This window comes from Limulus polyphemus, unplaced genomic scaffold (genome assembly GCF_000517525.1).
Source record: "Limulus polyphemus unplaced genomic scaffold, Limulus_polyphemus-2.1.2 Scaffold2579, whole genome shotgun sequence".
NCBI classification, from domain to species: domain Eukaryota; kingdom Metazoa; phylum Arthropoda; class Merostomata; order Xiphosura; family Limulidae; genus Limulus; species Limulus polyphemus.
This window is the reverse complement of record NW_013668189.1, coordinates 162,087-181,100: the sequence shown is the minus strand read 5'-3', so window position 1 is coordinate 181,100 and position 19,014 is coordinate 162,087. Positions and strand designations below refer to the sequence as shown.

General features: G+C 32.9%; 1 protein-coding gene across 1 annotated transcript in view; it reads right to left on the bottom strand.

The window, feature by feature from the left end:
• The window catches only part of LOC106467347 (uridine-cytidine kinase 2-like), a 43,118-nt gene that overhangs the window by 9,490 nt on the left and 14,614 nt on the right, over window positions 1-19,014 (bottom strand). Inside the window, exons 6-7 of the mRNA XM_022395510.1 lie at window positions 18,010-18,334; window positions 15,959-16,007 (exon numbers count right to left, since the gene is read on the bottom strand). Of these exons, the coding sequence (XP_022251218.1) occupies window positions 15,959-16,007; window positions 18,010-18,334 (374 nt within the window). The remainder of the gene's footprint in view (window positions 1-15,958; window positions 16,008-18,009; window positions 18,335-19,014) is intronic.

Here is a 19,014-nt window from a genome sequence, read left to right as displayed (position 1 = left end):
CAGTTCAATTACACACTCTCTGACTGCAGTTCAATTACTCACACATTGTTCCGTCACATTGTGACAGTCTTTTATATATACCAGTCTACCCCCAATCTAGTAGTCTCCTGACAATTCACGAAGGAATAGGATATTTCTAGAAGGAGGTGGCGTGATACTAGTCATGTGACCTCGCTGACGCAACAGAACCATTCACTAGAAGCAGAGCAACAGTCAACTACTCCCACCACCTATGTGGCTAATCTCAATCAAACAACATGACTGCCTATCTGTTGTAACATTCCCATAGCTTAAAGTCCAGTATGTTTAGTGGGATATCAAGGCTTGAATTTTGGACCTTCTGAACTGAAATCCAGCACACTAGACACTGAGCCACACCTGGATGTCACCTAAAAGACCTAATTTTGGCATTTACTCTGCTCATTGGAGCATAAAGTAATAAACATAAAATTATATTTTCTAGCATAATGCTCAATGGAGCTAAGACTAGTTAATGAAACATGATGATTTTGTCCTGTTTAACATTGTGCTTACTAGAGCTTTTAAGTAGTTAACAAAACCTAATAATTTTACCTAATTTCTAATGTAGTACTCTCTATACACTGACTGGGTACTTTATAAGTATCCCCACCTTGTAATATAGGGTTGGACAATTTTTTGTGTGAAAATAGCATGAAGTTGGCATTGTACAGACTCTACAAAAATGCTGTCAAATGTCTTGTTTGATCATAGCTAACTTATCAAGGAATATGGTCTGTAATTGGTACATACACATGCCAACAATAGAATTATGGTAGCATATGCAGCATTCAAGTTCATCACAAAGATGTTCACTCAGATTGAGAACAGCCGAAAGTGGTAGCCAAGAAAAATAAGCCATTTTCATACTCGAAGAACCAATTTCACATAATACAAGCATGGTCTGTTGCTATTTGTTACATTCTTGTCTTAAAAGTGCCCTCATGTATCACGGTGGAAATTCTGCAACATAAAGCAGACATGATCAACAATATTCATAAATACCCATGATGTTATTTGTTAGTCTAAGGAACTTAAAACCAACTTTCTGTCACAGTAACGTTTGTGCAAGTTATTAGAGGTGCTGTAATGGTATGAGGAATGTTACTGTGACAGAAAGTTGCCCAATTCCTCATACCATTACAGCACCTCTAATAATGTGCACAAACTGGGTCAACTGTCTCATATGGATTTCTCAATCTTTTAACTTTAATTATAAAAAAAGGAGAAACACGATTCATCAGACAACTTCGAGTCATTTGCAGCGTGAGCTCCAAGCACCATCACTAAAACTGTGATTCCCTGCCTATAGCAGAGATAAGCTGTTGTGGAGTGGTTCGTATGCCAGTTTTTATGTTTGGCACAATATTATTGGAGATAAGTCAAACCCCCAACTTTTATTGAAGGGGTCAGGCAACTGAGGCAGAATCAGATGTCCACCGAGTTTTTAAACCTCTCTAATGATCTTTTACTAAAGTCAGTCACAATTTGTTCAGGGAAGCCATATTTCTCTTTAATTATAATTTTTGGTAGAATATGATGACAGATATCTTTAAATAGCTTATAAAAGAAAGTCTTTGGTAATATCAATCATGATACATTATTATGCCCCTTTTACAGACAGAAACGTCCCTGTTCTTACCCACTGCCACATATATATATTAACCATGATACAATTACATTTCTGCATATACAGTGGTCAAACAATCTCCTGATACATCATATAACCAGTCTATTATAGATATACAAATAAAAGGAGAATCTTAATGAAGTGACTGTCAGTGTATTTTACACTTGGGGTGCTAACAAGACTAAAATAAGTGCAATTACACTTGAGATAAATATGTATAATTTTTGCATACACACTTTAATTAATAATAATAATAATAATACAATTATTTAATAACACAAATTCAACACTTCAATGGTATATTCTATTTTGAGTAATTTTGTGAACCATATTCTATTACAGGAAGTTACTCGAAATCTCAGGTCAGATGATGTGATGAAACATATTTCTAAAGCATCACTTTCCATGGGCCTTACAACTTTTCAGCCATAAATTTACAACTATTCATCAATTTTCTCATTTGTGATTGAAGTTTTCTGCATTTTAACTCATTGTAATATTTCATCATAACCTCTGACCTAAAAAGACAAATTTTTACCAGTTTACACAATCTGTACTGTCAATGTCTATTCTATTTACACATTGAAAATTCCTGCAGGAAAAAACAAGCGTGTTTTTATATTGTTTATCAAGTATTAGTTCCACATGAAATTATTCATGTGCACAAATTATCAACATTGCCTCTATATCATATATATTTGTTCTACTAGTTAGAACATCAACTAAGGCTGACAAACCAAACCTATATATTAAGCAAAATGTATATATATATATTTGAAAAATTCTAATTAATATAGTCTACTTGTTTGATGGTATAAAAAAAGGCTTCACATTTAAGGGAAACACATTTATGGATAATGCACAAAACATATAGTACATATTTTTGGTACTTCTAGAATATATTGCAATATAAAAAAAAAGACTAGAATAACAACCCATCTCTGACTGAACAGATACTATGTAACAGAAATCCACTTAATTTTTCCAGTTTAAGTTACATGATCTAATTCTCTAATCCTTAATTGTTACTGAACAGATACTATGTAACAGAAATCTACTTAATTTTTCCAGTTTAAGTTACATGATCTAATTCTCTAATCCTTAATTATTACTGAACAGATACTATGTAACAGAAATCTACTTAATTTTTCCAGTTTAAGTTACATGATCTAATACTCTAATCCTTAATTATTACTGAACAGATACTAACTAACAGAAATCTACTTAATTTTTCCAGTTTAAGTTACATGATCTAATTCTCTAATCATTAATTATTACTGAACAGATACTATGTAACAGAAATCTACTTAATTTTTCCAGTTTAAGTTACATGATCTAATTCTCTAATCCTTAATTGTTACTGAACAGATACTATACAACAGAAATCTACTTCATTTTTCCAGTTTAAGTTACATGATCTAATTCTCTAATCCTTAATTGTTACTGAACAGATACTATACAACAGAAATCTACTTAATTTTTCCAGTTTAAGTTACATGATCTAATTCTCTAATCCTTAATTGTTACTTCACAGATTTATACTTTCAATAGGAAGAGTTTTCACAAAAGTTACTTACATAACAATATCAAATATCGGTAAAAAAAAAAGAAAAATCCAACATAAAATGACATTTTGTAAAATCAAACTACACGACTGATTTGGAAATACACAATGGGCTATCTGTGCTGTGCCCACCCAAATAGTGAAACCCAATTTTTAGCATTAGAAGTCCACAGATGCACAGTCAAGCTACTGGGGGTGGAGGGGAGAAAAGACTGTCGACTACTGTTAATGACAATATAAATTATTTACTATAACAAAAAACTGTATAGCTGAATTGGAAATTTTCCTTTTTTCTTTCAAGTTAAAATTAACACACAGTTTTAAATTAAATTATGAAGGCCTAAATATAAAATTTATCAGAATGAACCATTATAGGCAGTAGAAGGAAGAGCTTGACATAATACGACACTGTGCAAGTCCCTGTAATCTGCTTATTACTTTACAATAGTTGATATGTTGTCAAAAAATGCCCCCCCCCCATCATGTAACCTTTCAGAAAAACAGAAACTAATTTTTATGTTAAAGTTTCAGATTACATTAAATTGAGAATTCTTACCAATCTATAATACTAAGCATATATATATATAACACCTAAAATAGTAACTGACCAAGAATGCTCGATACATATCACACATGGTTCTAAAGATGCAGTTTTTCTTTACAGACAACTGGTTAAAAAAAAATTGTGCTCTTTGATTATGCATAATAACAAAATAATTAGGGTTTATTTCAGAACTTGCACGGGTAAGACTGTTACTAAAGTTCATAACGACATCCACAATGTCATTATTTTGCTCTTGCTTCTGCACTCCACCATCTAATTGAGTCATAAGACATTAACCTTTCATGTTTCAGTTATAACAGCAGAAATAACAATTCTGACAAAACATTTTCTGAAAATATGGCAGAACTTCAAAATAAGCTTTTATATTTCTTCATAACCTTTAATCTCTTCTAGGTTCAAGAAAGTCCAAGAGAAGCTGCTGAAAATACTTCAACAAAAAAAGGTTATCTTAATCCATAGTTTAGGAAGCAAATAATTTTATCTTTGTTTTACAATTTATCATGCAGACTAATGGAAAGTACGAAAGTCAAGTAAGAAGAAAATAGAAAATATTTCAGGGTTCAAAATATCCAAGAAGATGAAGAATTGAATATGCAAATGAAGACTCAACTCATGAGAAAAACATAACTTATGAAATGTTAAGACCATTAGTAATATACGAGTTTACCTATAATAATAATAAACACTTTCAAAGAGAAAGATAGGAATATACAGCATTAGCAGATCAACCATCAAGTAGTACAAGCACATATGATATAAACTAAAATATATATAAAAAAAACTAATTTCTCTCTCTTACATGTATTTATGCCTCTACATATTAAATTAAAGGGTTGAATTTTATTCAAAATTCTAATCATATCATATACAAATATGGTGGTATTCAGGACCTCAAAACCAACTCGATTAAATCCTTAAAGTTTTCCCACGAAATTTCAATATACCACTACAGTCAGGCTAGTGTCATCCAAGAAGAAATAATGAGTTAAAGTATGAGAATAGCACCAAACAATAAAATACAATATATCAGAGTTTAGAACTGCATATCAGAATATAGCACAAAATATGTTTTGGCACAACATATCAAGGATGGGTACTGTGTGTTACGTGCATAAAATGAATACTTACAAATAAAATAAAAAGAGAAGTAGTAGAGATATAAAAAAAGACATCCAACAAGTTTTACAATTACTGATGTCACTAACCTAACATTTATAAAAATATGGCTTGCAAGATTACATGAGAATGATAGAACAAACTAGTACTGTATTACGAAGATTAAATGGTGCTTTCAAAACACTTGACACTAAGAAAGTGGTGATAATGTTTACATATAACCAAATATATATATATGTATACAGAGTATCATAACCTAAGTCAATCTGAAATAGTGCAATTATGTCTCCAAAACACAATAAGCCATTTAATGAGTACTAAAGGTAGAAAATAATAATGAATTCAATTTTGGTATGTCAAGAACCTAAGTACCATTATCTCCATCAAGTATGGTTATCACTTACTTCAAAGATACATTATGGGCACTGACATTATTATCTCAATGCTTGCTCAGAATACAAAGTATCAAATATAGATGTATACTGTTGATGTGTGAACCCAGGTTATCAAATATAAATACACACACAAGACTGTTATTACTGTCGATGTGTGAACCCAGGTTATCAAATATAGATACATACACAAGACTGTTATTACTGTTGATGTGTGAACCCAGGTTATCTTGCAATAAAGAATTCTAATATAAAAAAAAAGAAATGTAATCCACACCAGTTTGCTACCTAGAATCTGAAGTTTCACAAATATTATGAAACAAAAATGAGGAATTAACACAGAACTACAGTAACCAGCAAATCAGACAGTGTGCTCCGATAATAATTATGATGAATATGTGGAGTAATTAAAAGGTGAACTTCTGAAAAATACTAAACCAACAGATCAAATACACACATTCACACTATCCTCCACCGATGACTTTTAAGTATTTTCTACGATGTAACAACATAGTACTACAATATTTTGTGCTAATAATTTGGTACAAAAACATTTATGCCAGTGCTCAGTATTACTTCTAAAATCATTTGCTGCAAGTGCATACCAGCTAACTGCAGACGTAATGTATTTTAATTTTTTGACTTATGGGTTATTCATAATTTTCACCCTTTTTCATGACTGTATAAAATGTATGCTGCACTTTTAAAAGAATGTCATTTACTATCAAAAAATAACTTGGGAAATATACCTCCGGTAAATTATGCGGACTTAAACACCTCTTTTCCAGTACCATATTTATAATTACGTATGTCCAATAATATCTTTTTACCAAAAAACTTAATTAATTTTATGGGTACACATACTGGATGCTCATGTAAATAGTACACAGTCCCTTACTAAATTTTAATATAAAGCACAAGCTTTGTAATTCACTTAACATATATTTTTACTTGATTCTGTAACATACCAAATTTTAATATACAGCTTGATTATGAGTAAATTAGAAATGAAAAGAATCTTTAAGAATATTTAAAGGCAATAATTATACAAAAGCAATAAATTATTAAAATACAAATACAAAATGTAATAAAAAAAGAAAACTACAATTTTCTATGTCAATTAATATATATATATGTATAAAAATATTGTTAAAACAGAGGAAAAAATGTACCATCAACCAAAGAAGACAATTCTTTTGCAAAATGGTACAATAAAATCCTGAACACCTATTTAGTCATAAATTCTGACTTATCCTTCCATCACAAATTTAACAACTTATTTCAGGTTGCACACAAATGGTTAAAGCAAGTCAAAAGAAACCTGCCCACATTATCTTTATTCTTCATTTATTCCATATCATTAAATATTTTTTTTTCTTTAAGTTCATAAAACTAATGAATAGTAGTTTAAAATCCAATGAAAATAGCTTTTAACTAAAAAAAAGGTAACTATCAGGGTGTGTATATTGTCATCATACCTGCAGTTTTACAGTATAAAATAATCGACAAATGTGATTTTACAGATTAAATACAAAATTCTACTTCTCTTGTAAAGTCATGCTTTTGTATTTAATAACACAAAAAAACACTGTTAGAAATTCTGTGCTATTGCTTCATTAGCTAAAACTGTATTAAAAGTATTATATGAGAAAAAAAAATCCTAAACTACATAAACTGAAATTCACCATTTGTAACTGAGTAAACAGAATATGAAAATCTGGTAACTTTTTTATGAGCCATGAAATCAAAATACATCCAAAATGAATGAATCAGCATAAGCACCAAGTTATGCATATTAAATAAACACAAACAAAAAACATGAATATCCCTTCTAGTTTTCACGATAAGAAATTTAACATACCACATTAGGTTTTATACATCTATGGGATTATTAGTACAAAACAAACCATGACCTGTTACTCTCTTTTGTTTGATTAGCATTTTACGTATGTATTAATATAATGGAAATAAGTTCAACATACCCCATATACACAGTAGCTGTATTCACTCTTTTAATTACATACTTTTTCTAACCTTCAGTTTACCTAGCTCAAAGTTAATTCAGAGATGTCATCCAAGTTTCCTTTATCAAAATATATAATAATAATAAATAAACATTACAATTAAGTTTCAATGTCAAGGCAATAACTTAACACTTAAAAACAAATTTTAGACATTTCTTTAATTTTTGTATTTCTCTTTTTAATACAAACTTGGGATTAAACTCTTATCATTGTTCAATTTTACCAAGTACTAATGTACGTGTTCTACTACTTGAATACATACATTAATGATTATATATATATAGTAAAATATATAACAGAAGGGCAAGCTTAATAAAATATCTTCTATTACCAAACAAATAAACTACAACTGGAAGAAAACATGCTCTAAAGTAAATATACACATAAAAGGGAATTGACAAAGACACCCACATGTTCATTTAAATTACAAATTCACAAGGGGAAGGTTTTTGGTGAGAAGCAGAAGAGTAAGATTCAGCCTGGGAGCTCATTTGAAGAAGGATGCTGACAAATAGTAGGATCCATGCTGCAGGAGCGACAACGATGGGTTCTGTTACGGGATATTTTCAGGAGCTCTTCTATATGTCGAACTATCAGATCAATGGCAACTGGAACAAAGGTTAGAGGATGAAACTTGAGTTTAAGTCACAACATTCTAACTGTTCTATAACTCCAACATGCATATTTAAATCAAACTTTTAATTACTGACTAAGTCATCATGCAGTTAGTTCAATGAGTGTCAAACACCACAATCTGACATTTTAATGAAATATGTGAACATGCAACTGGAGAAATCAGCGGGACAAAATTGAGGAAAAAATTAATGATGAAAACTGTTATGCAAATGACACACAAATATTGAATAAACATTATTTTAAGACCAAATTCAGATGATAATATTGACCATAACAACTAATTTACCAATATTTCTTTAGTAGAAATTAGGGCTGCGATAACTTCAAAAGTTTGGTATTGATTAATAGTTGTCACAAAACTGAATCAGATAATCATAGGCCATTTTGAATGCAACATTAGAAAACATGAAGATGTATAAATATATTAAAAATTAAGAAGCAGAGACAATGTAGTGGATATATTGTATCCTCTTCTAGGAACCCCATGTTTGCATGGATTTATTCTTAATTTGTAAGGTCAATTTGTGTCGTATTATGTGAATGACTGTTAAAAATGCTATCCAGTGTGTATGACTTATACCTGTCATAAGTCACGTGACACGTAAGAATTGTTGTAATTACTTAATATAATTGGATATTTAATCATTTAAAGGTTTGTTTGTGTGTTCAAGGATAATCTTTTGTATAGAAATAAAATTATTCTTTCAACTAGCCATAACCGGCAAAACATTTGCAGTAGTTTTTATGCCCTTCACTTGAATTTTCCTTATTTTATCATTTTCACCCATGCCATTTAAGATACACTTTCTTGCAGACATTATGTGTTAGATCAGTAAATATTGATCTATTTGAAAAAATTTTCTGCAGTCAGACAAACATACTCACAAATGTGAATGGAAAAGCCAATATGCAATCCAAACTCCTCAGATAAAGGCTTTTCTAACACCATGAGATTTGTATCACTTGATTGAGAAATTTGAAAGAAAAGTTACAGACAGATAAACCCATGCATATTATTTATACATATCTCTGAAAACAAACTATTACCGATTCTGTAATTTTGAAATCAATTTCCATGGGAAATCGAATCAGATTTATATATCTAAAGTAATTCACAGCCCTACTGGAAATCATTGAAATAATATTTCACCGATGTTATTTTCGAAAAAAAATACAACTTTAAATATTTGCAATAACACTACTTCAGCAGCTACTGGGTAAAAATGATTACTTCTACAGAACTGCAACGAGATGAGATGAATGTGCATATTGTTCAGCCATTTCAAAACATATATATATACGACACAGCTCTTAATTCTGAGAATACTGGTTTAATAGCAGGAGTTTTACAAATACATTTAAAATATCTATCATTTTATTCACTTTAACTTTACGTGGTTTTAAAAAAATTATGCAAAGTCAATATTACTGTGAGGAATAAACATGTCAAAGTTTCTATTATTTACTGTGCATAACTTTTATAGTTATAAATACATAAACAGTGCTCCAGATAGCTATTTTATCTGTAATAAAATATGTATAATATTTTGAGACATACATTCATTTTTATATTTTACATGTATCGGTTATGGATGTACTATCACTGATATACTACAATATGAATTGGTGTGCCTACTGGTTGCATGCTGTGAAAATAGCTATTTTTCTACACAGGTGCTTGCATCCTGCTTAAATAGAAAACAAACCACAACTAGGAGTGTATTTATACATTGAACTATCGATAGATTGCAATTAGGAACATCGAAACAGCAATGAATCAGTGGTTAATTTTATATTTGATAACAACTGTCAATAGTATCCTCAACTATCTTATGTTTTTGATAGTTTGCACAGCACAATTTATTTTCCCCATTCTGTTTGTTTTATTTAAGCCATTGCTTGTGTAATGGAACAAGCCCACATTGGAAAATTAACAATTACTATAATTATGAATCTACTATCTGTATCTTCACAAAAGTTGGCAGTCTTTTAGTAAACATGAAAAATATATTGCATACAAAAAATCAATTTTTTTTTAAAAAGTATTTGGGGAAACATTAATTTCATGATTGGGATAACTTATACTTATTTTAATTTCAATATTTTCATATTTTAATTTACATAATCTCCAAAACCTCCTTAAACGAACATCAAGTTTTATTGGGTTTTTTTTCAGCAACATTGTATATTTCATCTGTAGATTTCTCTACACAAACAATGTATTTAATTCCAGGGCCATTAGAGACATCATATAAGAATAACCAAAAGAATGGTTGAAAAACATGAAATAAATTAACTAACATAGTTCTTTCCTTTCTGTATTGACTGTGGAGTTACAAATTACTTATAGTAACTGATAGTTTAAAACTATTATTTTATTAAATGTGTTTTCTATTTTGTTTTTATTTTGCTATATGGAGTAGTAATCTCTCCCTCAAACAATAAAGCAAAACACAATGTGAGCCATCACAACGTATCCATCAAACATAACACCCGTATCCATCAAACATAACACCCGCTCGTAAAAGCATACAAAACATGTTGTAAAAGTTTATTTAATTTTACCTAAATGTAGAGGAATAGAAGAATAATGCATGTTCAGTAGACAAATTTATAATTATAGAGTAAAACTGGCCTACAAAATACAAATCTGTAACTAACATACCAGTATTTTGTCAAATACAGTGACATATCAATTACCATGTATTAAAACATACAAGGAAATCACATAAAAACAATAATAATAAATCAGTGTAACTGACATCTTTTAAATTCATTCTCAACAAATACATGTATATGTTATATACACACTCAGTTATACAGTTGAATTTGTTGTTCAGTACTAGCTATTCAATACTATTGCAATAGCATAACAGTAGTCAAAATCTGCCTCAATAGTCACCCCCCTAACCACAAGAAGCAATTAGCCAAATATCATCCAACATTGGATGATCCATTATCAGACAACCAACAGTTGGCTTTGCAATGTGGGTACATTTATTTCTTGAATCGCATTATGGAACCATTCATTCTTCATGAAGAAACTGTTTTCTTATTATAAAAATTAAAATAAAGTGAAATATAGGAAAATGTAATTTTTTATTTCCATACTTAGCTATTTTATAAGATAAGTAAAGCATTGTGAAAGCTTCTTTTACCAAACCTATCACTTGACCAATACTAGACTTTTACAACTGACTGCCATATTTTGAAGTTGACCTTCGATGTTCAAGATGTCTTTGTCACAACAGACATCAATCACAAGTTTTTTGGAATTTTACATGATCTATCATCACTATTGGCCGGGCCCCAACCAGATAGCTGAGGTTCCACTGCTCAGGGTTGGAATTATAGGGCCATGGTCCCTATATCCCATGCTGATGACTAGGGCATTTAGACTCCAATATATACATATACTTGTGAGTGGATCCCAACCTGTAGCTATAGAGTGATGGGTTCCAAGCCACCGGAACCATAACAAGAAGGTAAGCAACACTGAAGTGGACAAACTTTCTCTCCCAACCAAATGGGCAAGGTAAATTCTACTTATCTCCAGAATTATGCAGAGGATGTGGAACAAACTGTGCTCAACCAAGGACCCGGGCTGGGATCACTCTGCATTCGGGATTACAAGGAGACAATGGACCCTCTTACATAAACAATGTACTGAACCAATATTGTTCAAAAAGAAGGGCCATGCTCAAACCAACTGGATAGCCAAGCATCAAATCTGAACCAGTATTAAGAGTAGGTTCCCGTGTAGGCTGGTGCCTCTCCTACCAACATCTGAGAAAAAACATCCAGGATCCTGGGAAGGAGGCCCCCCCCCCCCAACTTCGCCCTCTTCTCCAAGAGTAGAGGATATTCACTCGAACACTCTGAAAAAATAACCTCTGTCCACCACACTAGCGACTGGAAACTTGGTGTGGTAAGGACTCCCTAGCTCCACTAGTAGAATATGGGGAGTCCAGAGAAATAGTGCTCTGGAAACAGTGCAATAAGTGAACCTAGTTCCCTAAATATTTAAAATCAAACCGACCCCAAGTTATTCAATCTAAAGATCAGCAGAGATGGACAGGATCCCCTTATGCTTTACTCATGATAGTCCATGAATAGCGGTCTAGCACAGTACAGTAATAATAATACCTGGTCAGCCTCTAGGTGGTCTTATGGAACAACTCATTTCTACAGATCCTATTGCAACCTAGATAAAGTATATTGAATTAGTGGTTGTATGTGTGGAATTGGTTTGATAATAGCACACCTGCTTGGGCAACACTCACCAGAGAGTGAGATTCTATGAAAAAGAGGTAAGGGACCCTGGAAAGCAAAGAAGAGACGAGAGTAGCAATGAAAATACTCACTCTTTTTTATAATCTAGCGGATGTGGTTAAGATAGCTACAGGGGGGGTAGTCAAAACTCCTTAGATGAAGATACTGCCAGATCATGCAAATAATGTCAGATAAAAGCATTGGAAGAGGTTCACATACCAGCCTGACCAAAGTCCTCCAGCAGGCAATTCAACCAGGCCACTAAGGACACAGCAATGTGATGAATCTGATGAGATGTGAATTGCAGAAGTCTCCTCACCTACAAAGAGAGCCCAGAATAAAAAATATGGATCAACATTTGTATCCACTTCATCAGTGTAACTGGGGATAACTCCCAGGAAACTGAAGGATCCCAAAGAATAAAAAATCATTGTCTAGTACCTTTAAAGGCATTAGTGTGGGCAACAGAATACTTCAAGGCCCTCACTGGATATAACAAATGAATGTGGTCCGATCAGTCACAGAAGTGATAAATAGTGATCAGATGAATTGGGAAAAAGGATTTATCCCCTTCCCTGGCTGCCATTGTCTTAGGGAAGAAGAACTGGTCTGAGGACATAGGTTGAATGATAAAGTGTCCTGTGCATAATAAGTGACAACTCTGACCGGCAATGTCTGTAGGTCAGCAGCAACAAAAATTAAACCTTCAGAGAAAGGTGATATATGGGACATGAGGCTAAGGTCTCAAATTGATGTTGAGAAAGGGTATGTTGCCTATGTAATGTTAGGTTAGTGAAACAATCATTTGGGATGAAGGACCTGACACGATGTGAGGAAGCTGGAAAGTACTGGGGAGTCAAATAATTTTCTTCTCAAGTATCAAAAGGTAGTCGATAAGGCCATCTTATACAGTGTGATTGTGAAAGATGCAAAACCCTTGTCAAAGAGCCAGGTAAAAAAACGAGTTATGGTTGGCACTCCTGATCGAAGTGGGTTCAACCTCCTCTCAATACACCATTGACGATATGTATGCCATTTCCACTGATAAATGTCCATCATAGGACTAAGCAAAGAATGAGACAGATACATGGTAACTTTAGAAATTAAACCCTGAGGCCATACAAAGGACCACATAACCTCCATGTCTGAAGCTTGAACCTCAGGATATCTGGGTGTACAATGTCAGAGCATGGCTGTCTAAACAGAGATGGCTAAAGAAGAAATGGAAGAGGTGGGCACTCCTGAATGTACTGCAGAAGCAGAAACCAGGGCTTAGCTGCCATTCCAGTGTTCTCAAGGCATTTGAGCATGATAAAACAGTTATTAGAGAAATAAAACAGCATAAGCCTAATAACAAGCAGGGAGAGATGACAAGATAAACACCAAGAATAGCAGATGATAAAGTGACAAACAAAATAATGTTAAAGAACATAAACAAAGCATAAGGAAAGAAAAAAATCTGAGAAGGAAATCCTGAAAGAGATTGTAAGTTTAAAGCCATCTCACAAAAGGTAAAGTACTACCTAAAGCACATCTGGTGAAAGATGTAGTCCAATAGATCATTCCCAACTGTTGAGAAAACATTCAGCTGATAGAATGGAAGTAGGAAGCCCATTAAATAAGTGGTGATTCAAAACACAATAAAAAATGGTTACAATGATCCTGACAGTCAACGAGCTTCTAAAAGCCACAAACAAAATAAGGCCTAAGTGTGTACAATGTTATACACTCAGGACCAAATATATATATATATCTTCGTCCTTTGAGAATTCACAATAAAAATTAAAGCTTTTGAAACAAAACCTAAAGAAAATGAAAACCTAAGTTATATGAACAATGCAAATCTCATGTAATTGAACACAGAATACAGTGCACATGGAGGTGTATCATCCTCCTACTGGTGGATGGCTTTCCTGCATCATTACATCATCATGCAGCAGTGCAATTCATGTTAGATCACATGAGGTTAGGTGAGAGTTGCCTAAAGGCTAGTGGCATGTAAATTTCTAAGGCAGGTATGCAGGGAAGATAGTAGCATAACTGGGTGAAAAGGTGTGGTGTCTTCTCAAAATTTACTTTTTAAGTAATGGGACAGTACGAGGAACTACATGTAAATACCAACACAACATCCTACAATAGCTATTACTTAAACTTAAATGATATTGGATTTGAACTGTGGCAACTTGAAGAATGAAGCTAGCTTTCATTTAGTACACTAAATGACAAAAGTTTAGAAACTAAGTGCATGTAAGCATTAATCTAATCAAAAACACTTTAGGTGTGAATAAAAAGTGTGGCCAAACAAGGATTAAGTGTGGAATTTAAAGGAGGGAAATCAAAATTGGTGGTCAAACTGGTAGCTACACTTATAGCATTGATAAGAATTTTACAGTAAGTATTCATTCATTCATTTGTTACCTAGGCAACATTTTTTATTCAAATTGGTGTATGATGGTGGGTAAAACAAAATATGTGGCCTATTATTCAGAACGACCCATGCCTTACAGAACCAACCAGATTCTTTAAAATATATGGTGATAAAAATATAGTTTTTACTCTCAAAAAGTTTTAATAACTTCTTTTATAGTAATGCCATGGAAACTAGATTAAGAGTTTCTTGTCATCACATGCATGCACTCGGTACAGCCGTATCAAGCATCAGTATTTACGCTAACTGCTTAAGCTATTATCAAGTGATGCTAAACGTTCTTTAATTAGGAGAATTTCATAAAATTTATCAAATCTGTGCTTAAAAAGTTGGTAACGAATAATAACCATCCATCCCTATGATTCTCTGGAAAACCTGATCTAGAAACTGCTAATCTAGTTTGCTTGGTCTAACCAATATTTATGTATCTGCACGTACTTTCACCCTATAGTTTTGCTGCTCTAAATCAGCCGTCTTTAATCCAAGCGACAAAAAACTGTCCACCTTTACTTTTAACTGAAGCTGTAGTAAGAATTTCAGACTGATAGCTCACGACTTTTTTGCATGGGCACACACACAAACATTTTGGTCAAAATTGAGCAATATTTGCAGAATAACTTTGCACAAGTTGCTTATATTGAGACCAAATTTGACACCTAACTGTAGGTTGCAAAGATCTATCAGTGTACCAAATTTAAGATAAATCCATGAAACTATGTTTTTCTATCAAATAAAGTTTTCGTACTTTTAGTGCAAAGAAAAAGAAACAAAAAAAGGAACAAAATCAATCAAAATTGGAGATTTTATACCACAGGTATTTCTAAATGAATTGCCTTGAAATTTGGTATGTGAATCAAAGGTCCAGTAGAGTACATACACTGAAAATATGTGATAGTTTGGATTACCTCATTCTGAGATACAGCAAGTGGAAAATTTCTAAACTATCACTCCTGTTAATAACACACAGTGTGTCCTGCAGGTTCTTTTAGCTGCATAACACACTACTGTGTGTCTTAATTTAGTGCTTTGTACTTCAACAGTGTTACAAACAAGGTATGATGATAAGCAAGTACGTTACATTTTGCACCAGAACATAATAAACAGCTTTAAAGCACATATACATTACATACTTTACATAGACAGAAAAATGACATTTATTGTATAATGGTAAGAGACTCCAAAGGAATGGATGAAACTGCAGGGAGCACCTTAAAACACTTCATTGGACACCCCAAATGAATAATATTAAACAAAATACTATTAAATACTTTATGTAGACAGAAAATGTGTAAGAAACAAGTTTTTATTCTTACCTTCATTGTCTGCTCCTCTTGGAATGATAACATCAGCATACTTTTTTGTCTGTTGGTAACAAAAAAACTACTATATGGAAAGTCTTTGAAATCTCTAATTAAACTTTAAATCTGATAAAAGCAGCAATATCACCAATACATAATATTACCTAAAAAAAGCTTGTATTTACTTTCAGGTATTCTAACCAATAATTTGTGTAATGTCCATGATTATTGTATTGTGATATTATTGTTATTACTACACACACACATACTAAAAAGGTACAATTAGACAACCACATAAATTGATGAGGTGAATTAGCAAATAACATTAAAATAAAAATATAAGAAATACCATATATCCCAAAGTATATTTTGAGTTTACAAGACTGACAACTGTAAGTCTGAGTTGAAACACATTTTCTCCAGTATAACTTTTGTTTGAAATAAACAAAACTGACTAAGAAGCAGTTTTATAATGCTGCAGGAATTCCTTTTTTCTAGGTGCCTATTACTCTGAGGTTGTTTCACTTACTGTTTTCACTATTTACGTTATCAGAAAATTAAATATATTAGACTTGAAATAAAACCAAAAACCCTGTCACTTCTTACTTCTGTAAGCCCAGTGCCTCCCATTATGATATTTACCAGTATAGTGCAGGGGAGGATCCAAAAGTATTTGGGGGTGGTCCCAACAACCAATGAGATTTTTTTTTGAAGCAATAAGTTACTTTTGCAATAATCAGAAATTTGATCAGGGCCAATTTAAATTGTTATGTAGACACACAAACTGTATTTATGAACAAAATATACTATTTAATGGAAATAACGTAATACATGCATAAAGGTTTACACTTTAATCTGAATTAAAATCAAAACATTACTGTTTTACCACTTGAAAAATACTTTGGGAATTAAATAAAATCTATTTATTATGCATAACAGGGTAATTTCCCTGAACATGAGCAATGTTCTACATTTTACCCAACTCCCGATAAAAAGCAATTATCTTCCCACAGGACATACTTTACCTGCTAAAATAGACAGTTAATTTCCCAATATTATGTAGATTTTTTGTTTTTTCACAATGGCATCCTAGTTTGTGTAACAGTCACGTGATCAAGCACGTGACTATAGGTAATTGTACTGTGACAAGGGTGGTCTGGATATTTTTTCAGTTCTTGATTTGTTGATTAGTGCATATACGGAACTTAGGGGTTGTCCCGGGACCAAAGGACTACCCCCTAAAACTGCCAGTGTAATGAACCTTGCACATGTCCATTTAACAATGATCAGCTTTGTGCTAATCCACACAAGAAACACTTATGATAACGTTTTTACTGAAATCACCATTTCAGATAATCACTGGCATCAATCTAAAAATGAAATATGCTATACTGATAAGACAGGGTTTCTAATAATGCCATGATAATGAACTAATGTTCTTTTTATATGTTAAAGCCCTAAAGTTTATACAACTTGTTTCCTTTAATAATTGTAAATTGAAGTTGTAGATTTTTTCAAACTAAAATATGCATTTAGATATTATTTAAGTATTATTAGAAATATTTCACATAGCCCTAGTTTTATTGTGCTTTATACATTAGAATCTACATAAGCATTTAAATATTTTGCTATTGTAGTCCTATTTTAGTTATGGGCCTGGCATGGCCTGATGGTTAGGGCCCATGACTCGCAATATGAGGGTCTTGAGTTTGAATCCCCATTGCCAAACATGTTCATCCTATATAGTTGCCATATAGGCTGGCCAATTGGTTGTAAACATTTTTGGCTTCAAAATAACATTACTGGCTGACCCCAAACTAGTTGGGATTAGGGTCATTACACAGAATAAACCCTACTGTAGTTATATCTGCTAATGGCACTTTTACAAGCATATATGGTTCATCCTTCATGACTGAAGAGGACCATCTTCATCATCATCCATTGATTTAGTGTGTTTGGAAGTGACTGATTAGCCTGATCCAGGCTTTAAAATGTCTGGCACAATGAGGGCAAGACAGCAGGTGGGCTGGTGGGTTCTGATGGTTGCTTCCTATTGCTTTATGTACTGCATGCTTGTTCTGGGCTGTCAGGATGCGATGTTGATCATATCTGGCCACTCCCTTTGTGACAGCACTCCTCTGGGCTGGGCAGTTTTGGGCAAGAGTTTCCCAGGTATTGGGATCAATGTTGCAGTCCTTTAGTACAACCTTGAGTGTGTCCTTGTAGCTCTTCTTCTGACCACCATGGGAGTATGCTCCGGTCCGTAGTTCACCCAAGAAGATGCATTTGGGAAGGTGCTTCTCTGGCATTCTGACAACAAGGCCAGCCCAGAAGAGTTCTGTCTTCCTCAGCTGAGTGTGAATGCTGGGCATGTCAGACCTGTTTAAGATCCTGGTGTCAGAGACCTTGTCTTGTCATTGGATATTCATAAGTTTGCGTAGACAGCAAAGATGGAAGCAATTGAGTTTTTTGGCATGCCATTGGTACAGTCCATGGGGAAAAATTTTGTTTAAAGCTCTGTCTATCCATATATATATATATACACACTCATAATATTTATAAATTAACACCATCATTGACTTATACCAAAATAAAACATATCTCTAGGAAACAGATAACCACCTAATATTTTATTTTGCTCTGTCACTAGTCAAGAAAAAATAAGTTTGAATCAAAACATTTTCATTATATGCTACATTACTTCACAACTGACATAATAAAACATTATGGCCCCATAAAACATCTGTTGAGTTGTACAGCACCAAGTATGTCAGCATACTTCAGATGAGCAAGAAATTATCTTAGTCAAACATGTTTCTTTTGTTCTCATGCATGTTATATTAGGAAAGAATAATGAAATTGTACACATTAAATCATCCACCACAATCTCATAATAATGGTTTACAAAACATGTAAAAGGAAACCTTTGTTTGTTTTTGAATTTCGCGCAAAGCTACACGAGGGCTATCTGCGCTAGCCGTTCCTAATTTAGCAGTGTAAGACTAAATGGAAGGCAGCTAGTCATCACCACCCACTGCCAACTCTTGGGCTACTCTTTTACCAACGAGTAG